This window comes from Cygnus atratus, chromosome 17 (assembly GCF_013377495.2).
Source record: "Cygnus atratus isolate AKBS03 ecotype Queensland, Australia chromosome 17, CAtr_DNAZoo_HiC_assembly, whole genome shotgun sequence".
Lineage (NCBI taxonomy): Eukaryota > Metazoa > Chordata > Aves > Anseriformes > Anatidae > Cygnus > Cygnus atratus.
In genome coordinates, this window is record NC_066378.1 from 2137717 (window position 1) to 2160292 (window position 22576).

Genomic DNA, 22576 nt, shown 5'->3' on the forward strand with positions numbered 1-22576 from the left:
CAGGTGGGGAGTGCTCACCGAGGCTTGTAATAAGGTGCTGAAAGACTGGTTGGGCATCGATCCCTCCTCTGGGTTTGGTTTTTTTTTGTTTTTTTTTTTTTATATATATTTTTTTTCAAAATCACACAGTGTGCTCTGCTGGTTTCCCAGGAGCCCTAGGCCTGGCTGATGGGGAGATGCTGTGACTTCACCAGCCCGCGTCCTGCGCCCGTATTTCAGTCCGCACGGATTGATTTGTTGGCGATGCGGGCGGGCGCGTACATGTGCGGCAGGGCAAGGGACTTGCAGCAGATCCGTGCCTGTAAGGATAATTTACGGCTTTATAAAAACAAAAACAGTACAGTTTGGAGTTAATGCAGTCTGGAAGGAAATGTCAGCACGCTAATAGACCCACAACCCAGCAAAGTGGTCCAAAGCGGGTCCCCCATGGCTGATGCATCTCGGCAGGACGGTGTTTGCCACCCAGGGATGCAGGAGGAGGGCTGAGGACCTGCAGCCTAGGCACCTTGCCCCCAGGCAGGGCTGGGTGCCTTTCTTCCCTCCCTCTGTAAGAGCTGCAGACATCTCTCAAGCTGCACACCACCGATAAGTGCCTTGTAGATGCCTGTATCTTACGCGCACACCCCGACTGCTCCGTTAGTCTCTCCTCCATTTGTCCCACTCTTGAGTCACTAATATCACAGCTGCCTAATTAAAACATGAAAGCAGCTCTCACTGCCTCCCTGAGAGAAGCGGGGGTAATATTTGGTTCCAGCAATGCCGTGCAAGGAAGGCATACATACGCACATGCAGCTCCTTCCCAGTTTTTTCTGGGTGTTGCTCTCCGTGCAGCTGTGGTGGGGTTTTGGTGCTTCTGCTTCTCATAGGCGGTGTCACCTCGGCTGCCCCTGGCACCTGGGGCTTCATCCTGCCCCAGCACTGTGGCCTTGTTGCAGCAAGGATGCAAACTCCATCAGTGCCTGCAGAGAAAAGCCAAAAAGGAAAGGGAGCAGCTTTCAGGGATCTTGAAGGTAGCCCATCTGTTAAGTATCCATCCTCCACCAGCTTGCACCGTGTGCTTGCTTCACCACAGATGGGGTTGTTCCTACATCTGGGTCCATAACACGCTCTTTCTGGATGCAACCAGCACTTGCTGCCTTAGTTGGTACTTCTGGTTTCTGTCTGGTGGAGGCAAGGTGAGGAGGTAAGCTTTTGGAAACTGTGAGGACTAAAGAAGGTCCTACAGAGGAGTCGGTGTCAGCCCAGGCATCACGCTGGCAAGGGATTTGGGTGCATCCACCCCCTGGGGAGGGAGGATGGAAATCTTTTGCCCTGGTGGTTCAGGATTGGCTTCTTGTTGAGGAAGAGCAAGTTTGGTGGTGGTGCTTGTATTTCGTCTCTTTTTGTCATCCTTCTGGCCCCTGTGGCTTTCCCTCCTGGATTTGCCCATCAGCAAAGCAGCTTTTTCTGAAACAAGAGGCTCTTCCACTGTGTGCTGCCTGTTCTCCGCCTGGTCCTTCAGAGAGGAAGGCTGTAATGCCGGATTTATACTGGTGCTGCTGCTCCACGAGCTGCGACTGTGACAAGGACCCAAAGCAGGACCACCACAAAGGAGTGTGAAACTCTGAAGGCAGTGCCATTTCTACACTTTTTTAGAGAGAAAAAACAAAAACAAAAACTAACAAACGGACACAAGCTACAAGGTTCCCATAGGCAGGCTACACCAAAACTCCATCCAAGTCTAGATCTACGCTGCAGAGATGCAAACCTTTGAGCAGCATCAAATCCAAGTGGGTTCTGACAAGATGCTCTGGCGTGGGATGAGGATTCCCCCAAGACCTCCAGCAGCACCTCTGCAGTGGCAGCAGATGAAGCACACCCTAATGCGAGGTGTAATTCCAGAAGTGTCTCTGTTTTCCAGCACCAACGTGGATCTCATGCCCCGTGGCACGCCATCAGATACCGACTCCTTGTGAAGCTTTCCAGTGCGTGGAGGAACGAGGGTTGCAGCACACATATTGGATATGATGATATCTGAAAACATTTCTGAAAACATGTGCAAATAGAAGAGCTTGCAGACAGAAGGTGCAGCCAGCTCTGCTCAGCACAAGCTGGCCGAGACTCTCCCTTATGCTGGCTTATAATTCAAGACGTGCTGGATGAGCCCAGCCTGACGCAAGATATTGGGGTGGGCTGGAGACTCAGAGCTGAGCCCGAAGTGATCTGAGTATGAATAATTCAGCAGATCTCCCACTTGTGTAATGTATCCGTCCTTATTCCGGTGTTCTTCCAGCATAGATAGCAAAGGAGACATGCCTTTGGCTTGCTCAGAGGAACGCTCAGCTCTTAGCCCTGTCTCAGAGGGCTAATATTGGTGAGACTGAGCTTGGCGTGTGTAAAACCTGAGCAGGTGATGCTCCTGAAAAAGATACATCTAATACATTTTGGAGAGATAAGTCTTCCGCTGGGAAACTTGAATGCGGCATTCTCCTAAGTCACTGCTGTCTGTTTTTTAACTCCTCTCCTACAGGTTTGGCTGTCTGGTAAACAGAGATGACTTCTCAACCATGCTGAGAGTTGGTTGCACCATTGCAGGATCCTAAATGCTGCCAAATATTTGGATCATGCGCCTTCTCTCACTGTGTTATCGTTAGGATTTAAGCACTGGGACTCACTAATGGAAGATGCTGCTGCTTGTTGTGACTCTTTTCCTGTATTTTGTTGACAAATATTAACCTTGTGTGGATTTCATTGACAAATACTAACCTTCTCTGTTGTCCAGCTGCCACCGTCGGGGCGGCAGTCCCCAACCAAGAGCACAGTGAACGGGAGCCCTTCCAAGTGCCCGCGGTTCGTCAAAATCAAGAACTGGGAGACGGGCGCCGTGCTTCATGACACTCTGCATCTCAAGACAGCAATGGTGAGTGGGGTTGGTAGGACTGCCTGAAAGCTGTCTGAGTGTAACTGAGCCGATCACGGTGTTTCCAAGATGTTTTTGGCTAGAAATGCATCTGGATGAGTCCAGGCCACCCTTTTTGTCTCCTGCGGTGTCTGAATTTCAAACCTCTGGTGCAATAAGCTGGGTGAGAGGGGAGTCCCCCTGGGAGGAGCAAGGAAAGGCATAGGGCTTTATGTCGAGCTGGGATGAGAATTTAATGAGTCTCAATCATCTGCATCAGGTGGGGCAGGAGGTGACTGCACACGCTCGAGCTGTCTTGCACAACAGTACTGAGAGGTGTGAAAATGAACAGGGTTGGAAATATCCCTGTTTGTCAAAGATGTCACCAACTCCTGGGCAGCTAATCGCTGACTTTCCCCAGCCCTGCTCACACAGCCAAGCCATGCTTGTCTCCTTCTGTCCCACCAGGCCACCGCGTGCACTGAGCAGATCTGCATGGGCTCAGTAATGACCCCTAGCCAGCATGTCCGCAAGTCGGAAGATACCAGGACGAAAGAGGAGGTGCTCCTCTTGGCTAAGGACTTCATTGACCAGTACTACTCCTCCATAAAGAGGTAAGAACAGCCAGAGAAGGTCACAGAAAGTCAGGCTGCTTCTTCAGGATTTCCTGCCCTCCACCCGGGTTGGTGAATGCCATCTACCCCGCTCCCCACCCACACAGGTCCGGCTCCAAGGCCCATATGGAAAGGCTGGAGGAAGTGACCAAGGAGATTGAAGCCACCGACACCTACCAGCTGCGGGACACGGAGTTGATCTACGGAGCAAAGCACGCCTGGCGAAACGCAGCCCGCTGCGTGGGCAGGATTCAGTGGTCCAAGCTGCAGGTGAGCACCAGAGCTGCCAAAGGATGCGCTGGGGTTTTGGAAAGGCAAGCCTTGCTTTTCAAACACCCAAGGGAGCACGGCATAGGGGTGCACACGGCAGCCATGCTCGCCTCAACAGTTTTGGAAAGGCAGCAGGAGATGGAAAAACATCTGTAGGGGAAGGTGTATAGAGGTGTCTGTGTCTGAAATGGGGCCAACTGAAAGCTGCTGCCCTAGGGAACATCTTCCCAAACCAGATGCTGCTCCAGTATCTCACACGCTGCTTCCAAAGCTGCAGTTTTGCCTGGAGAACAGCAGCAGTACACACTCACCTTTGGTACAGAGATGCTATGGCAGGAGATAATTTGATTTGGTGCACTTTTGACTAGCTGGAAGCCTGTGGATAGGATCTGAATTAGGCATCTCTAGTGGAATCCCATGGTATGGGGATGATGTGTCCCTTTGTAACCCAGAACACGACTCAAGTGCTGCCGAGCAGTTCTTAGGGATGCTTCACAGTGGGCATGGGCACCATGGAGGGCCAGGAGGCTGGGCCTCCTTCACTCCCAGCTCAGCCTTCAGCTCTTCTTTTGGCACATCTGAGCCTTGGGGGAGCCATTTCTGCAAGAAGCTGGCTTCAAGCCTCCTGCTGAGCCTCTTTCCTGGTTTCCACGCCCTCTCAGTGTCCCTCAGACCTGGCTCACACCTCTCCCATTTCAGCCATGAGTCTGCAAGAAAGAATAGAAACCAAAACTGCTGGTGGAGGAGCCAGAAACAGCATCCAGTTGTTAGCATTGGGCTGGGGAAGTTTTTGCCTGGGCAGGAGACCAATCCTCTCTCCAAAGCAGTAGGAGCAGCTGGATTAGAAGATGTCCAGATGTTGCAAAGGCAGGGAACACATAATTATGGAGCTCTAGGTCCCTAACAGATCAAGGTGACCTCGAGGGCTTTCCCTCTGCTGTGTTCCTGCTGCCAGGCTCTGCCCTAGGAGCTGGAGCACAAATCCTGTAGTATCACCACCATCCCTTCCACTGTTCCAGGTGTTTGATGCCCGAGACTGCACCACAGCCCATGGGATGTTCAATTACATCTGCAACCACATCAAATACGCCACCAACAAAGGGAACCTCAGGTGAGCCACCGGGGATTCCCCAGGGTTTCTGCCCAAAGCACCATGGGTGTGTTAGCCCAACTCTGGGTCCTGCTGGCGTTGTCTCCTCCGGCAGGGTCACTGTAGCCAGCCCCTGTCCTGGGGAGAACGAGAGGGACCTGATGTCAGGGGAAGGTATCCTGCTGGTCCAAGTATATCTGTTCTTGCTCTCTGTGGGACCCCAAAGAGCAGATATTCCAACTATTTCACCCTTCCTGCATTCTACTTAAAAAACAGAGCACAGGCAGCTCCCTTTCTCTCTCTGAAACCCTATGTTGCCAGCTTCTGCCTGGAAATGAATTGCTGCAAACTCCCCAGCTCTTTCCAAAAAAGAGCCGGCATGCACCTGGCCAAGATTTCTCCCAGTGAAGAAAAGACAATAAATGTCAGGGGCTTGTCCAGGCCACAAGCAGACAGTCAGGGGCTCAGGGTGGCAGCAGGCAGGGGCTGCACATTTCCCCCACAACACTTCCTTGTCCCTCCCCGTGCTGTCACAGCCCGGGTGCTCACAGTGCTGCCCCACCCTTGCAGATCTGCCATCACCATCTTCCCGCAGCGGACGGACAGCAAGCACGACTTCCGTATCTGGAACGCCCAGCTCATCCGCTACGCCGGCTACAAGCAGCCCGATGGCTCCGTCCTTGGAGATCCCGCCAACGTGGAGCTGACAGAGGTACGGGCCATGGGGCTGGGTGGCTCTGAGCACCCCGGGGTGCTGGCTCAGGTGGGGTGCATCCTGCCTGCTGGATTTGTCCCACTCCTGGGTGTTTTCCAGGGAATAAAACTTCCCATGCATGGGTTGGCCATGACATGCCAACCCATGTCCATAGCTCATTTGGATGGAGATGAGCTCCTGGACCAAAGGGCTGAGCAGGGATGCTGTTAGGAGACGCTGCTCAGCACCACAAGTCCCATCTCAGCACCCAAAGGGCAGGTGGCCCTCAGGGACCTCTAACACCGCTGTTGTTTTGGCTGTAGATCTGCATCCAGCAAGGGTGGAAGGCACCGCACGGGCGCTTTGACATCCTGCCCCTGCTCCTCCAAGCCAACGGCAATGATCCTGAGCTCTTTGAAATCCCCCCTGAGCTTGTGCTGGAAGTGCCCATCCGGCATCCCAAGTAAGTCAGAGGGGATCGGTGGAGCTCAGCTCCTCTGGGTTCACCTTAAACCATCTCTGCTTAGACTACCCTATCATGGCTTGGGTGCTTTACCCTCCCACTTCCAGATCTTCCTTCCCCTGGGATGGAGATCAACTTGTGTTCTTGCCCCTGGGCTGGTTTCCCTGTGCTTGAAATCTCCCAGGACTTTTCTCTGTAACATTCCTATGTAGCACCCTCTCCCCACAAGCAGATCCCAAATGAGATAATGTCTTCAGGAAATTTTCTTCTTGCATGTCCTTTGTCCTGGTGGCCAGCAGCAAAGTTACCTGCCCTGTAGGTGGTCTGGGGGGGGGCTGGCAGATTGGCTGACCCAGTTGTATCCTGGCAGGTTCGAATGGTTTAAGGAGCTGGGCCTGAAGTGGTACGGTTTGCCAGCTGTGTCCAACATGCTCCTCGAGATCGGTGGCTTGGAGTTCTCTGCCTGCCCCTTCAGCGGCTGGTACATGGGCACAGAGATTGGGGTCCGGGACTACTGTGACAACTCTCGCTACAACATTCTGGAGGTAAATCCCCCTCCTCGAGGTGGGCAGTGAGTGAAGGTGCTGGGGTGCAGGGCAGGACTTGAGGACAGTGATGGGGGGAGTGTGGGATGCCCAGGTCTCCCTTACGGATAGCAGCTACGTTCTCCTGGAGCCACAAAGCCAAGGGTGCAGTGGGTTGGCAAGGTTTTTTTGGGTGCTTAGGGGCCAGCAGGTAGCTAACAAGCCAGCGTGGTGCCTATTTAGCACCCCTGAGACTTCTCAAAGCATTGGGAAAGCAGCACTACGAGGGGAACTGCGGGTGCAGGAGGTCGAGGGCTCGCATCCATTGGGGTGGTTCCTTCACCCTCCCAAGGAGCACGCTGCATTTTGGAGGGGCTTCATCCTGCCCCAGATGTTTGAGAGCTCGCCTGGAAACCAGAGGGGTGAGAGTGTATGTCTTTGTGTTGCTATTACGTCTGTAATAGTGAGGGGGGAAGGACTCCAGGTAGAAAAAATGGCCTGAGAAAAAACAGTGTGGGAGCAGCAGGGGTCTGGCATGGGGTCTGTTCCTGCCGGGATCACCACCATCTCCTGCCATCCCACGGACCCACCAGTCTCCTTTCAGTGGCCCTTTTCAGCAGCCCTGAGTCACCTTCCTGTGTCCAGGGGAGGAGGCGCAGGGAGGAGGCCAGACTGGCTGTCCTCCCACCATGAAGAGGAAAAGGCAGGGCCCCGTATTTGCAGAGGAAGGCAAAATGTCAGCTGCCCTGCCCTACACGTGCCTTGTGCCAGCCTGGGTCCCTCTCCCCAAGCAGAGATCTTCAATTCTTGGTTCTTGGCCAATAAAAGTCTTCACCTGCTGCCTCGTTTTGTTGCAGCAAGTGGCCAAGAAAATGAATCTGGATATGAGGAAAACCTCCTCGCTGTGGAAGGACCAAGCCCTGGTGGAGATCAACATTGCCGTGCTGTACAGCTTCCAGGTAGGTGAGCTGCAGGGTCTGGGTCACAGGGACCGGGTGGGACAGCGATGGAGACTTCTGCACAAGGACAACGGCAGCTGCTGCTGCACTCAGCTGAAATTGTGCTGTGCCTTCCTCCTTCTGAGCTGTTCCAGGAGCCTGCAGGGAGATTTAATGATGTCTCTGCCCTGGATGTTGGAAAGACGGCACTACCAGTGTCTGGGCTCTGCTGGGCCAGCGGGAGTGCCTGGGGGGCAGGATCCAGCCCTTCTGTCCCACCTGTGAGGCACAAATCGGCCCAGGTTCTCCCCACACTTGCACTTAAAGGCTGAGTAGCAAAAGGAGTCCTTGGAAACCTAGCTTCAGGGAGTGGGAGTCCTTCCCGGAACGGGATCAACGCTAATCCCTCAGTACTACAAGCGCTGAAAGAGCTCCCCAGGGGGCTGACCAGGGGAATGATCCATCTCATCCGTCCCCTCTTGGCCCTTGCTCAGCCCATGCCAAATAACAGGAGGAACACCCATCCCCTAGCATGCCCCCCAGGAAGGACAAGGGCAGCCTATCAGCCCTGCAATTACTGCTTGATGACTGTGCTACTTGGGAAGGCCAGGGTTAGAGCCACCCTGTGTCACCTCCAAAGGAACCGTCCTGTAGGGCCGTGGGAGGGAGCCCTTGGAAGGAGGTGATCATTGGGAAGCAAAACCGGGCATCCTTCAGCTCTGGACTTGTGGCCAGTGGTCACTGGTATTATTTATGTCCATTGCGTGGAGCACTTGATGAGCATTTTCATCTCAAGCTCTGCTCCCTGGCCTGAGTCCTCCCCGCCAGTTTGGCTTTCACCTCCTGGAGAGTGTTAACCTGCAGCTGTTGGCTTCCTTCTCCCCCCAACAGAGCGACAAGGTGACCATCGTGGATCACCACTCGGCCACCGAGTCCTTCATCAAGCACATGGAGAACGAGTACCGGTGCCGCGGGGGCTGCCCTGCCGACTGGGTGTGGATCGTCCCACCAATGTCGGGCAGCATCACCCCAGTTTTCCATCAGGAGATGCTCAACTATCGCCTCACCCCCTCCTTCGAGTACCAGGTACCGTCTGCGCCCATCCCTCCACCCAATGCCTTCAACAAGCTGCCCCTCGAGGCAGTGAAGTCTGTGAATGAGTCTGACTGTTGGTCTCCTCTAGCACGGCATAAGGACCCCCTCGATATTCCACCTTTTTCCCAGGGCAAAGCCTTTTTGCCCCTCCTTGGAAATATGGGCCCCAACCCTTGGGTCAAACAGGACTAAGGAAAGCTCATCCCTCAGGAAGGGCCTAATTCTGCTCTTTGCTTTGTAGATGGGGAAATGCCCTGCTAGCCACCACATCCCTCCGCTCCCCAGCTTACAGATTTGCCTGGCTGGCTCTTGCCAGCCCTGGGGATCCAACGATTTGATGGGGAGTTCCTGCCCAGCAGGCTGAGATGCTGGTGCTGGAGTATTTAACACTTCAGACCATGGAGGAAAAGGGCCCTGAGCAAACACACCCTCATTAGCCAACCGCCCCTGCTCTGGTGGTTTTCACACAATGTGACCTTTAGTCAAGAGCCCTTAAGGAACAATCACAAAACGGGAGCAGTCTGTTCATTTCTATAACCAATCCAGCAGGAACCCCGATGATTCCTGGCCCTGATTACAGCCAGCCGCCTGCAAGGGCACTGAATTAGCTTCTGTGCTCTTGTTCCTTGCTTCAGCTGCCTCCCCTTCCCAGAGGGCCTCTTAGAAAAAGAAACCTGTGGCTGGGAGGGAAGGATGTGCTCGCATTGCCTCTCCCCTTCTTTTTCCTCGTGGCCTGTTAATGCTCGTCTCAGAGGTGAGAGGGCGTTTGACCAGATGCTGTTGGAAGCCACAAAGGTTTTATTATATACCACAAATTTTTGCCCAAGTGCCCTGAGAAACCCATTGGTCTCCAGGGACCTATACAAGAGATCGAGGGCTGGGAAGACACCAGCCATTCCTCCCATTCACAACTGGAGGGATTCAGCTGGGGTTACAGCATTTCTCCAAGCCCTGAGCACTGCCCATCAGCTGCTGCTGCTCTTCTCCCTCCTAGCCGGACCCCTGGAACACCCACATCTGGAAAGGGGTCAACGGGACGCCCACCAAGAAGAGGGCCATTGGCTTTAAGAAGTTAGCAAAGTAAGTACTGGTGGGCTCCGAAAAGCCCTACAATGCGTTGGGCTGCTCCTGGGCTCGGGTGTGTGCAAACCGATGGGTCGTGAGCCTGGGTCCCAGGCTGCTGAAGGCTTTAGCTGCCAAGAGGGATGTCTGGAGAAACCAGCAGCCCTTGGAACCTTCAGAACCCGTTAGACCTTCAGATTTGTGTGGCCATGAGAATACCGGGTGTTGCATGTCGTCTTTCCTCCCAGGCTGGTTCACTCATCAGTAAGACATACTTAAGTACTCAGGAATGGCTTTCTCTTGTCTTGGGGCTTTATTACCTGTCTCTGCTTTCACAGCCTCCTGGGGCAGAGATCACTCCTCCTGGTTCAGGGCCAGGCAGGCAGGAGTGAGATGGAACTCGTGTCCCCGTTTCTCTCACTGACTCGTTAGCTACTTGTCTCCAGTGCGCATCTAAGCCTCTGGATGTCTCACTGCAAGGAGGGGGTGGTAGGACTGAGGAATCTTCCTGCAGGTAGCAGAGGGACTGGGGCCAAGCTGAGATTTGCTCTTCACGGCCGGTTGACCCCTGGCAATGGGCCACACGAGTCCCGCTGCCCTGCCAAAGCAGCGAGTCAACAGGGATGCAGAAACGAAGGGTTGTTTGGATGCCTTGGCTGATCCTGGCCTAAATGCCACCCCCTGGGGACCATCAGCAGGGGGTTTCAGGTTGTAGCAGTGGGCTCTGAGGAAGCAGAGCCCTGGACCAAGGCTGGAGAGGGCTGGTTCTGCCCCGGTATCTCCAGCCAGGCTGCCAGGTGGCCTCGTGCTGCTCACAGCATCTCCCCACGCTTCAGTTTCCCATGTCTCTACTATCAGCTTGTTCCCACTCTTCAGCTGTCACCTTCTGTAAGCTTTTTTTTTTCCGTGGCGCATCCATAACCATGATCAGCAGCTGATGAATATACTCCTGAGGCTGACACCGGTGCCTGGGTCTGCGCTGCAGCCCGGGGCTGGAGGAGAGCGCAGGAAGATTAATTGAGCCATTGAGTTAGGAGAAGCAAAGCTTTATTTGTGTGTGTGCAGCTGATAAATGATTTTATAAAAATGTGAGCATGGCAGGTAATTTAAAAAAAAATCTCTATTGTTCCTGATGTGGGGGGAAATAAATATTTTTGCAATTCACCACCAGTCCTGGATCTGAGCTAATCGGCTGAACAAGTGGCGGCCTGAGCCCAGCAGCCCTGAGCATGGCACTTGGCACCAGCTGCAGTGAGATTTTGATGCCTGTTCAGACAGGGAAGGCTGGCCACGTTGCAGCACTCAAATCTGCAGTCCCTCCCTGCCCTGCCCCTGAGGCCAGGGTAAGCCCTGGGGACACTGCTCTGGTGGGAAAGCAAAGTGGCTTTAATGTGCAGAAGTACACCAAGAAGCGAGGGAATAGCAGCGTGGAGGGGGAGCAGCCCCCCAAAACAGCCCCTTCCCTGTTACAGCACACCCAGCCAAATCCAAACCTGCCTTTCTGGTGGCCCCACAGACCAGCTGGATGGTCTGTTTAGAAAAAAAAAAATATTCTGCAAGATACTGGGTAAATTATCCCTGCCATTCAAACTCTGCGATGATGAGTGGCCCTACAACAACCAGCACTGGGCTTGGTGCCCACCACGCACCCCAAAGCCTTCCCATGACACCCTCCTTTGTCCTCCTTCACTCTGATGCCAACCCAGCCAGCAGCACTGGTTTAGCGAGGAGGCAATATTTCAGGTGCTGAATCTCCTCGGCCAGGATCAGCGGTGCCGGTGACCTCTCAAAGCCCCTCTGCCCTGCTATTGGAGTGGTGCCAGTGGGGAAATGCGGAGCAGTCACGACTCCAGCCACAGACGCAGCCCTACAAAGGCTCAAATAGATGTATGGCCTCCCAGCCTCAGGAGGGCTGCTCTGCTGGGTGAAGTTCATAGCATTGCTGGATTGCAAATCAAAGGGACTACAGACAGCCTTGCCTGAGCTTCTCAGCCTCTCGGGGCTTCGTGTGTGATGTGTGGGGCCTGGGGGCTCCTGCTCAGCTGGACACCTTCTGCAGAAAAGCAGTTTAAATCCACAAAGAGATGGAGAAGCCACTGCTCCTCCCCTAGTTTGGGCACTGGTGGCTCTCCAGCTTTTCCTTCTGAGGTTATCTGCTCGCTGCTTCATTCACTGCTGCCCCTGATTCTTCTGCTGCTCCCTGTCCCTGCAGAAAGAGCCCCCCCAGCTCATTTTGCATCCCCCTCCTGACACTCCAGTTCTGCTCAAGTCCCCCGTCCAGCCTTCAAGGCTCTCCCGTAGCCTCTGTTTGGCACCTAACAGCAACAAAAGTGTTGCTGCGTTTTTTAGGGCAGGCTGTTCACTTAATACTAAATAAAATGGTGTGAATAGTCTGGGCTAGAGGTGCCAACAAGGAAGCAGGCTTTCTTACCAGGATTTATTCTTGCTCCGTAGAGCTGTGAAGTTCTCAGCCAAGCTGATGGGACAGGCCATGGCCAAGAGGGTCAAAGCCACCATCCTGTACGCCACAGAAACAGGGAAGTCACAGGTCTACGCAAAAACCCTGTGTGAAATCTTCAAGCACGCTTTCGATGCCAAGGTATCTGCTAGCCTCTGGCCCCTGAAAGATGATGTGTGTGTCCAGGTGGCCTGAGGAAGTCCCTGGTGGTGGATCTCCCCACCCAGGGCCTCTTGTTAACACCTCTGTTGCTCCCAGGTGATGTCCATGGATGAGTATGACATTGTGCACCTGGAGCATGAAACCATGGTCCTGGTGGTCACCAGCACCTTTGGCAACGGAGACCCACCTGAGAACGGGGAGGTAGGACAGAGCACGGGGGCTGGGGGCTGCAGCAGCGGCATGGCAGAGGAGATGGGGCTGGGGCTGGGTGGAGAAGCATCATCCTGACTTCAGATGGCCCCAAAAAGATCTGGGTGCTGCGTGATAGCTGGTGTTCCACCTGTCTCTGCCTCCAGACTGATCTGGAGTGGGGATATCTATGCAATCCCTGGGGAGACACACAACTAATGCCATGTTAAAGCCTCCCCGTGCAGCAGCACTGCAGGCAGACCGTGGACAGAGCCCCAGCCCGGGTTGCTGCTTCGGCTCCTGCAGGGGGACTGGCAAAGCTGACGGCCTTTTTCTGTTTGTTTCTTCTTTTCTGTAGAAATTTGGCTGTGCGCTTATGGAGATGAAGAACCCCAACTCCAACCTGGAGGAGAGGAAGTAAGAGCACCCCAAAACCCCTCCCTTCCCACTCCCAACCCCTGCAAGCTGGCAGCCCCGCAGCCAGGACAGCCTGCTTCTCTGTCTGCCTCCTCTTGGAAGGGGGTGAGAAATCCCAGCTGCAAGTTTGCAAAGGTCCAAGGGATGGGACCTGCCTGGAGAACAGGGGATGGAGCAGGTGAAGGTCCCAGGGAGGACAAGAGCACTGAGTCAGGCATACCTGCGGACTCAGGCTTGTAATCGGGGTTTTAGGAAATCCTTCGCTGGTGGAAGATGAGCCTCAAGCATCTCAGTGCCTGTCCCAGAGGCTGGGAAGTGAGGGCGGCTGGCAAGGTGTTAATCTCCTGCAGCCTCCCCTTACTTCAGCCACTAAGCCACAATATATTTTGCTTAACCGGGACACTGCTCTGCGGTGGAGCCTCTCCTGAGTTATCACAGCGATGTTCACGACTGGCAGAACGTTGCTTCTTAATGAAGGTAGAATTAGCTCCAATTGGTGATAAAGTGGGATTTAAATGGGCACCAAAGCCCTGACTTTCTGCTTGAGCACCGCAGAGCAGTGCTGGTGGGGCTGGAGAGCAGTGCTGAGCACCGTAGGGCACAGTGATGCTTCCACCCCTGCCCACCAATTTGTGCCACCCCTCCACTAGCAATGCTGCAGCCCTGGAGTGACATCCTCACTGAGTGACCCCACAGGGCTCGGGAGCCAAAACCCCACTGTTTTTCTAATAGCCTCACCCCTTAGTGGGGACAGCTGACAAAACAGGACGCCCTGGAGGTGTCTGGATGGAGAAGATGCATTTTGCCTGTGGTTCTTCACCCTTTGGGTCTGGGTTGGTGCAACGCCGAGTTGGGTGTGGAGGTGCCACCCACAGCAAGCCAGGCGGATCTGGGGAGGACAAAAGCTCCTGAGCTCGGTCTCAGCCATCCCAGTCACCTCTAAATGTAATTTAAGGGACTGGCAGGAGTTTCTGAGAGACAGAGCAGCCCGTGGCTCGGTTACCTGACAGCAGAAGTGGTGGGAGCACTGCAAACGGTGACCTATGAGGACAGATTAAAGGGTGAGAGCTATTTTCTCTGGAGAAGAGAGAAATGCAGCGCGGTAGCAGATTTCACATACGGAAAAAGGTGACTGCAGAGGAGGAGGGAATAAATTACTCCCAATGGCCCCCCCGGGACAGGCCAAGAGGTCGTGGCTCTGGATGGCAGCAAGAGATGCTGACGTTAAGCACGAGAAAAAAAAAAAAGAAAAAAACCCTTTTGCAATGAGAAAAGGCAGCCTGGAGGAGACTGTCTGGGGACAAGAGGCAGAGGCAGCCTGGTGTCTGTAGGAAGGGGCTGGAGAGAGCAGCTCAGTCCCAGCACCCAAGTGGGGAATTTGGGCTTCATGCCCGTCTGACCACGCAGGCCGTGCCGTCCTGCCTTCCCCACGCAACCCCAGAGGAGGGCACGGCTCAGGGGAGAAAGAAGTGGCTCCATCCAGCTGCAGAGAGGCAGGGGAGCAGAGGAGACCCAGGGAGCAGGGCAGAAGAGGTCTGGGCAGGCAGGAGGAGGCTGTGGGGCACTGGGCTCTACGACCTCGGTGTTGTTTCCTTCAGGGGCTGTCTCCTCCATGTGGTGTCGGGTGCCGGAGGGCTGCTGTGACTCATCCACACACTACTGCTTTGCTGCTCGGGCAGTATATTTAGAAACCCTTGTGTAGAGCAATTTCTGAAGATGGTTCAATTCAGAAATACTTCTGCTGTTGTCAGATTTTTTTTTTCTCCGCTCCCCTTCCCCCTCCTCGTCCCCTCTTCTCTCACTCCCTTTTTTCACTTCCATGCAAATTGAAAAAAAAAAAAACTTCACAATATCTGTTCAGACACGTGCCCGACCTTGTGCACAGCCAGGGAAGGACAGGTAAAGCCCAAGCCCCTGTCAGCTCCGCACAGCTGGTGACAACGTGGGGACCAACAGTTGGGTCAACCCGCCGGGAGGTGACCACAGGACCACACGCATCAGGCCAGGTCCAGCTGGGGGGATGCAGCATTTCTCTGCTCCAGCTCCTGATCATGCTATCTGCCCATGAAATATTGAGCCCTGAGCTTGAGCCTGCTCTGGTTTGGTCTCCTCTGACCTCTGGTCCCCTCTGAGCACTCAGCCTGATGGGTCCCCACTGTAATACCTGATGCTGTTGCTGTTTGCAGGAGCTACAAGGTCCGTTTCAACAGCGTCTCCTCCTACTCGGACGCACGGAAATCCTCGAGCGACGGCCCTGACTCCCGGGATAACTTCGAAAGCACAGGGCCCCTGGCTAATGTCAGGTAAATGGGACGGGGAGGGAGGCAACCCAGGGAGACCCTGATGCAGCCCTTCCAGCCCTGCAGCCACAGCCGTATCGCCTCTCCCTCCGCAGGTTCTCCGTCTTTGGGCTGGGCTCGCGCGCTTACCCCCACTTCTGCGCCTTTGCCCGGGCGGTGGACACCCTCCTGGAGGAGCTGGGCGGGGAGCGCATCCTCCGCATGGGAGAAGGGGATGAGCTCTGCGGCCAGGAGGAGTCCTTCAGGACCTGGGCCAAGAAGGTCTTCAAGGTGATGATCCGCATCCCTCGGGCTCCAGGGGGATGAGGGCGCGGGGCCAGAGCCCGCAAAGCCAGCGGTCACAGCTTGGCTTTCAATAAGGAGGTTCCCCAAACCTAGATGGGGAGAGCACCCCAAGACATGTCCCTGGGCTAACCCAGAGCCACTGGGGCTTCCTAGGGGACAAGGAGGGCTTTGGGGCTGGGTGGGACATGGCAGAAGCCAGGGAGCTGCCTGAGAGCCTGGTGCGTGCTGCAGGCGGCGTGCGATGTCTTCTGCGTGGGGGACGACGTGAACATCGAGAAGGCCAACAACTCCCTCATCAGCAATGACCGGAGCTGGAAGAGGAGCAAATTTCGCCTGACCTACGTGGCCGAGGCGCCGGAGCTCACACAAGGTGCAGAGATGGGGCCGCCCCAGAGGGCTCAGGGGCAGGTGGAGGAGAGAAGACACAGTGGGGGGAAAGGGGCCAGACCTCCGTGCTTATTCCCCATCCTTCTGTATCAAATCCCCAGCATTTCAGTCTTGCCTTTGCCTCCCACCACATGCCCAAGGGGGAATTTGTGTGGGTCTCAGGCCCCTCTGTCAGGTCTCTGCCTGTATCTGTAGCAGAGATATTGGGATCCGAGCTGCTCTCCCTTCCTCCTGACCCCTTTTTTTTTTTTTTTTTTGAAGCGGAGAGCTGGAAACCTGGGAGCTTTCCAAGCTCGCCCTGTCCAAATGCTGCTCTGCTGAGCGTTGCGGTGCAACAGCAGGTCCAGCCCCCCGACACCTGGCCCCTCGGCACCGCTCCCGCAGCGGATGGTCTGCCGCACTGCCTTGGCCCCGCGGCACAAGGGCATGTCCCCGCACCTCCTGTGGGTGGTTTCTGAGCCCTCCTTGGTCCTTAGAGGAAGGGTCCTGTGCTTGGTCCCCCCCCTGGGGCTTCCAATCCAACAGGCTTGCCTTGGCCACGCTCTGCTGCATTGCTTCACGGGCGCTTCTCCTCTGCAGGACTGTACAGCATCCACAAAAAACGTGTCTACGCAGCCCGGCTGATCACACGCCAGAACCTGCAGAGCCCCAAGTCCAGGTAGGAGACGTGGACATCCTGGGGCATGCAGAGCTAAGCACGCACACGGGGCACCCAAGCACCTGTACACATGGTGCTGCACGTGTCTGTGACCCTGAATGTCCCATGCATACCACGTTTGTGCAAACCATGGCCGATGTCAAGAGTCTTGTGAGCCTGGCAAAGGGTTTTCCTGCCTTCCTGTCCCATGAGACCTTGGCCGTGATGTAGCCTCCAGAAGGATGGGAGGAAGGTTTGCTGTACTTATGGGGCTAATTCCCATGAAGGATGAAGTTGTAGAAGCAAGAAGCTAAATTGTTCCTCCCTTTTAGAAAGCCCCTGAGGGTGAGTCAGTGGCAGGGGGAGGTGGGCGCTGCCATGTCCTTTCCAGCTCCCTGCTGTGACTTTGGGGACAAGCTCAGCGGGACACCAGGGTTCGGATTTGCCACCAGCATCTCTTGAGAGCAGAGCTCCGCAGCTCCCTGAAGGATGTCCCCAAAACACCTCCTGCTTTGTCTCCCTGCAGTCGCTCGACCATTTTCCTGCGCCTCCACACCAACGGGCACCAGGAGCTGCAGTACCTGCCCGGGGACCACCTGGGCGTCTTTCCAGGGAACCACGAAGGCTTGGTCAATGCCCTGATCGACAGGCTTGAAGATGCTCCCCCGGCCAACCAGCTGGTGAAGGTGGAGATCCTGGAGGAGAGGAACACAGCTCTGGGTAAGCAGGGCCACCCTACAAGTGGTCCTCGTAGCTCCCGAGGGGATCGGTGGCCTCCAGGAGAAATTGTTCCCCATCCCACTGGTGCAGTTGTCTGGAATGGGAGCACCTCCTTTCACCTCCTGCTGCCCAGAGCCATGGCTCACCTGCACTGGGAGGCTGAGCTCTTCCTTGCTCTTCAGACAAACTAAAGGTGTTTATGTTCTCATGGAATGAGCAATGTCTGGGATTGCAGAGGAGTTAAGGGATCTTGATGGTCCATTCCAGCATTATATTTTGGGGATGAGTCCAAAGCCCTAATGCATGGTTTGAGAGGAGGTAGAAAACCACCTAAACTCAGTGACCAAAGCTGAGGGTGGTGGAGTATCAGTCTCCATATATGTGCTCATTGCACAGCATCTCACTCGTAGCATAAAGATCTCTTATTTAGATCTCCTCCTGGCTCTTCATCGCTGTCTCAGAGCTCAGCAGGGGGGTGGAAGCAAGGATGTCCCCTTTGGCACTTACACTCAGCTGATCCCCTGGTTGTGCTGGATTCCCTCCCGGCAGGTGTCATCAGTAACTGGACGGATGAGAACCGTGTCCCACCGTGCACCATCTTCCAGGCCTTTAAGTACTATCTGGACATCACCACACCTCCCACCCCCCTGCTGCTGCAGCAGTTTGCTTTGTTGGCCACCAGTGACAAGGAGAAGAAACGTCTGCAGGTCCTCAGCAAGGTAAAGCCTCAAATGTCATTAGCAGGGACTTGTAGGGGCGTTTTTTTTTCCTCCTCCTTGACGCATGGCAGAGCAGAAAGGCCATTGCCATCGATTCTCCTTCCAGAGGTGAGAACAGGATTCCCTCCAGTGGCTCCTTGTGAGCCCAGAAATAATTCGTGGCATGTCCCAGGGTGCAGACCCTCCCCTTCAGCATTGCTTCCACGTGGCTCCTTCTCCCAAGACCATTCACTCTGTTCACTCTGACTGGCAGACCAGTCCTTTGGCTCCAGATAAAATAACATTCTGGGTATAACCTCAACTCCCCAGCACAAGTGAAGGGTTTGAAACCAAGTGGCCTGAAGCCAGATAGGGAATTGTAGCAGAAACAGGTGCTGAAGCCAGACATTTTATCACTGAACGCTGTGACTGAGCCCCAAGTTCCTCAGGACCCTGAGGACAAACAGGACATTTTCATCCCGTGCTGCACATGCTGTGGTTTGGCTGGGTCTGTACTGGTTACAGCAGGGCTCCTCCTGCCTTCCTCTGCTGCCACCCACCCCAGCTTTGCCGCAGACCCTGTGGGATATTGGTAGAGGCACCTGGCTCGGAAGAGGCTGATGCTGCAGCTCTCTCCCCCCTTCCCCCTCCCCCCCCCCACAGGGCTTGCAGGAGTATGAGGAGTGGAAGTGGTCCAAGAACCCCACCATCGTGGAAGTGCTGGAGGAGTTCCCCTCGGTGCAGATGCCCTCCACGCTGCTGCTCACACAGCTCCCCCTGCTCCAGCCCCGCTACTACTCCATCAGCTCCTCCCCGGAGATGTACCCAGGCGAGGTGCACCTCACCGTGGCGGTGGTCTCGTACCGCACGAGAGGTACCGTGCTGATGCAGGGGGCTTTGGAGGCGGGCTGGGTTGGGGAGCAGGGGAAGAGCACATGGGCAACACCACCGGGTCTCTGGCAGAGATGTGATTTAAAAGCCTTTCTACCTGTAGTGGGTGGATTCCTTCAGCCCATGATACTGCTGTCCTGCATCCATCATAGGGCAGCGTATTGCAGGGGTGCCAGACCTGGCACGTGTAACAGTGACAGAGCGACCCCGGTGGCTCTGTGTGGGACCATTTCATCGCCCACACTGCCACTACCTGCCAGATTTCTGTACCTGTGCAAGCACTGAGTGCTCAAGCAGCCCTGGTCATGGTGTGGATGGCCAGAGCCCCTCCGACCCCGCAGCAGGTGGGACACGGAGGAAGATGCTGGCCATTCGGCTGGGGCTGACCTGGAAGCATTGCAAAATGCTGCTGCTTCTGCCACGAAGGACCAAGAAGAGTTGGGGGCTTCCCAAGTATCACAGAGGCCCAGCTCCCCCAGGGCTGGTGCTGTGGGTGGTTGGGTAGCCCCACGGAGGGACCCAAGTGCCAAACTCCTGCCAAGTTCACAGGGATGGAGGCAGAGATGCTGGGAGACTGCGGGTCTCGGTGAGGGGTGTGGGTGGGGATATAGCAGGCAGGGTTTCAGGAAGGAGAGCGACTGGAGGAGCTGGCTGGCATGGCAAGCACACACCTTCGCCTTCCCTCCTAGATGGAGAAGGCCCGATCCACCACGGAGTCTGCTCTTCTTGGCTCAACCGGATACAGACCGATGAAGTAGTGCCCTGTTTCGTGAGGGGGTGAGTGGCCCATGAGGGGTGAGCTGTGAGGACGGGGAGAGCCCCTTGCAGGATGAGCCCTTTCCCCTCGGTCCTTCTTTACACAGCACCAAGGGTGCAGAGAAAACAAGGCTGGCTTTGTGAACACATGAATCCTTCTTGAGTCCTCTCTTCTGTGCTAAAATGTTGCTTTTGGGGGGATTTCACCTTGTTTTCTACCCTGCTTCCCTGAGCGGTGTCTCACCTTGCCGTGGGCAGAGGCGAGGGAGGGAGCATCGTGCCTGGCTTTAGTCGGTGTCTTCCCCACCTGCAGCGCGCCCGGCTTCCACCTGCCCCAGGACCCCCAGGTGCCCTGCATCCTCATCGGCCCCGGCACCGGCATCGCCCCGTTCCGGAGCTTCTGGCAGCAGCGGCTTTTTGAAATCCAGCACAAAGGTGGGTCCGGGCTCCGTGAAAAATCTCCCTGTGCCCAAACTCCGTGAAAATCTCCCTGTAAAATTATAAGGTTTTGTGGTATAACTATAGTGCTGGGGTTGCTTTTTTTTTTTAAAAGGATATTTTATGTAAAATTGTAACTTACGTAAATTTATGTAAAATATTTTTTCCCTACGTGAGCAGTGAAAAATGTAAATTTATTTGTTTTTTTCTCCAAAATCTCATCCCCCTCCCAGGTGACCCCAGACCCAAGTGCTGGCTCAGCACCTCCTCCTTGCTGGTGTTCCCCCTGCCCGTTTGGCCAGGATAGGCTCCTGGCACAGGCTGCCAGCAGGGATGGGAGGGGGGCACGGTGTGTCCTGGGCTGACAGCTTCCCCCATCTCTCCCCCAGGCCTGAAGCCTTGTCCTATGGTCCTGGTGTTTGGGTGCCGACAGTCCAGGATCGACCACATTTACAAAGAGGAGACGCTTTTTGCCAAAACCCAAGGTGTCTTCAGAGAGCTGTACACAGCCTACTCCCGGGAGCCAGACAAACCAAAGGTGGGCGCTGCTCCGAGCCCGGCTGGGGATGCTGGGGGGGATCCTGGGGGGATTCAGCCCCGTGCCGAGGGCAGCAGGTGGGCTAGGAGGATGTCACCAGGCAGGGTGGCCCAGAAGCAGCACAAACAGGAGCCAAATGAAGCTTTGCTGCTGGCCCCAAGTCTTTCCCATCACTGTGGGTGGTGCAGCAATGTGTTCCCCCCCCCCACGGAGGTGGTGGTGTCGCTGGAGGCAGCTGGTGCCCCCAAAGCTGTCCACAGCATGCAGGTGGATGGGGCTGCGAAGCTGTAATTAACCTCACCTCCCACCTCCTCCTCCCCCCAGAAATACGTGCAGGACGTGTTGCAGGAGCAGCTGGCCCAAACCGTGTACAAAGCACTGAAGGAGCAGGGAGGCCACATCTACGTCTGCGGGGACGTCACCATGGCCGGGGACGTCCTCAAGACCGTTCAGCGCATCGTGAGGCAGCAGGGCCAGCTGTCGGTGGAGGAAGCGGGCGCCTTCATCAGCAAGCTGCGGGTGAGTGGCGGCCGTGCCCGCTCCTGCTGCGGGTGCTGCACCTGGTGCCTCCTCCTGCACGAGGGGCAGCACCGAGGAGACGGGTGCCTGGCGGGGCTGCGGCTCCCACCCACGCTGATTGCACCCGGGAGAGGGCTGCCCAAGCTTTGGGGACGTGGTGGAAGTCGTCCTGCATTGCAGAAGCTCTGGGGTTGTGCTAAGACCTGGGGTGAGGACTTTTGGGGGCACCCTTGGTAGCCCAGGCAGGGCTCGTTCACCTCGCCAAGTCCCCACTGCCATTCTGTCACTGCAGTGAGATAGCGGGGGGGGTTGTGGGTCCCCCTCCCAAAATCCCTGTTGCCTGTCTGGGTGCTGTCCCAGGTCGGGACCTTCTGCCCAGGAGGACACCTCAGCCCAGTTCCTATGGGACTACCCCTTCTGAACCACGCACCCAGGGAGCCCACGACTACTTTTTTAGCTCCTTTGCAAGCCAAAGCCCTCACACATGGGCTGGCCTCGAGCTATTTGTCCCTGAAGGCCACGTGGCCCAGGGGTTACCCAGCCGAGGAGGTCCAACGCCCCGAGCAGCCCCACCACTGCCCCAGCGTGACCTTGGGAAGGTTGTTTCACCTCCCAGCTTGTCTCTGCCCCCCTGTCCCCTCAGCTCATGTCACCGGCCCCACATCTCTCGGTGTGTGTTTGGTACCTGCCCGCGGCACCGCATGTGCCACAGGAGCACCACAGTCTGCAAACCCTCCGCTTTTCCCCCCATCCTTCTCCCATCCTTGCTTCCAGGATGACAGCCGGTACCACGAGGATATTTTTGGAGTCACCCTGCGCACGTACGAAGTGACTAACCGCCTTAGATCCGAGTCTATTGCATTCATTGAGGAGAGCAAAAAAGATACAGATGAGTGAGTTGACATGTTTATTTTAACCCCTGCTCATGTCCCCCAAGAGCGTGGGCTGCGGGATGGGGAAGGGAGCTTTAACTTCTGCACATCTTGGCCCTTCTTGTAGCAGCGGCTGGAAAAGGCATTTAATTTTTGCGCAGGGAGCAGAAGCTGCTGCGTGGCAGGCTCTCTGAAATAGCTGTCACCTCACCAGGACAAGTCCCCCGGCCTTCCCGGGCTATTGCACCCGTCACAGCGACGCGCTCAGACCTGACAATCCCATCCAAACGTGGGTGCAAAACCAAACCCTTCGCCGCCCTGCCCACAAGTGACAGGCTGGAGGGTTTTGGGGACCCAGGGTGAGAGGTGGCTGTCCCCAGCTCCTTCTGGCTGCTGGGCTCCTGGTTGGCTTGGGGGATGCAGGCAGCAGGGAACCACAGCAGGAGGGTCTCTGGGCTACTGTCCATCCAGTGGAGAATGATCCGAAGGCTCTTCTGTCTGTCCACTGCTGTGAAAACAAGCAAAAGAAGTAAAAATATTGAATGGGGTTTTTCTGCTCTGTCATGTCCTGTCATGTACTCTGTTCTGTCCTGGGGGGATTTTTCCCTAGGTTATTTAGGATGAGGGATGGGCATGGATCTCTCTTTGTCCTGGCCCTTGGTGGCACACGGTGCAATCCTG

The 22576-nt window shown here is 55.6% G+C and overlaps 1 protein-coding gene across 2 annotated transcripts in view; it reads left to right on the forward strand.

Annotated features, from left to right (window-relative positions):
* NOS1 (nitric oxide synthase 1) overlaps window positions 1-21920 on the forward strand; it is a 33279-nt gene extending 11359 nt beyond the window's left edge. For both annotated transcript variants that reach the window (XM_035556778.1, XM_035556779.1), the window contains exons 3-27: window positions 2762-2899; window positions 3347-3492; window positions 3600-3762; window positions 4782-4873; window positions 5423-5564; window positions 5870-6009; window positions 6380-6554; window positions 7391-7492; window positions 8363-8557; window positions 9561-9646; window positions 12083-12227; window positions 12345-12449; window positions 12796-12854; window positions 15041-15157; window positions 15250-15424; window positions 15671-15809; window positions 16406-16484; window positions 16990-17183; window positions 17733-17902; window positions 18545-18755; window positions 19462-19549; window positions 19842-19963; window positions 20356-20504; window positions 20829-21023; window positions 21798-21920. In XM_035556778.1, the coding sequence (XP_035412671.1) occupies window positions 2762-2899; window positions 3347-3492; window positions 3600-3762; window positions 4782-4873; window positions 5423-5564; window positions 5870-6009; window positions 6380-6554; window positions 7391-7492; window positions 8363-8557; window positions 9561-9646; window positions 12083-12227; window positions 12345-12449; window positions 12796-12854; window positions 15041-15157; window positions 15250-15424; window positions 15671-15809; window positions 16406-16484; window positions 16990-17183; window positions 17733-17902; window positions 18545-18755; window positions 19462-19549; window positions 19842-19963; window positions 20356-20504; window positions 20829-21023; window positions 21798-21920 (3450 nt within the window). The remainder of the gene's footprint in view (window positions 1-2761; window positions 2900-3346; window positions 3493-3599; window positions 3763-4781; window positions 4874-5422; window positions 5565-5869; window positions 6010-6379; window positions 6555-7390; window positions 7493-8362; window positions 8558-9560; window positions 9647-12082; window positions 12228-12344; window positions 12450-12795; window positions 12855-15040; window positions 15158-15249; window positions 15425-15670; window positions 15810-16405; window positions 16485-16989; window positions 17184-17732; window positions 17903-18544; window positions 18756-19461; window positions 19550-19841; window positions 19964-20355; window positions 20505-20828; window positions 21024-21797) is intronic.
* Window positions 21921-22576: the final 656 nt, after the last annotated feature.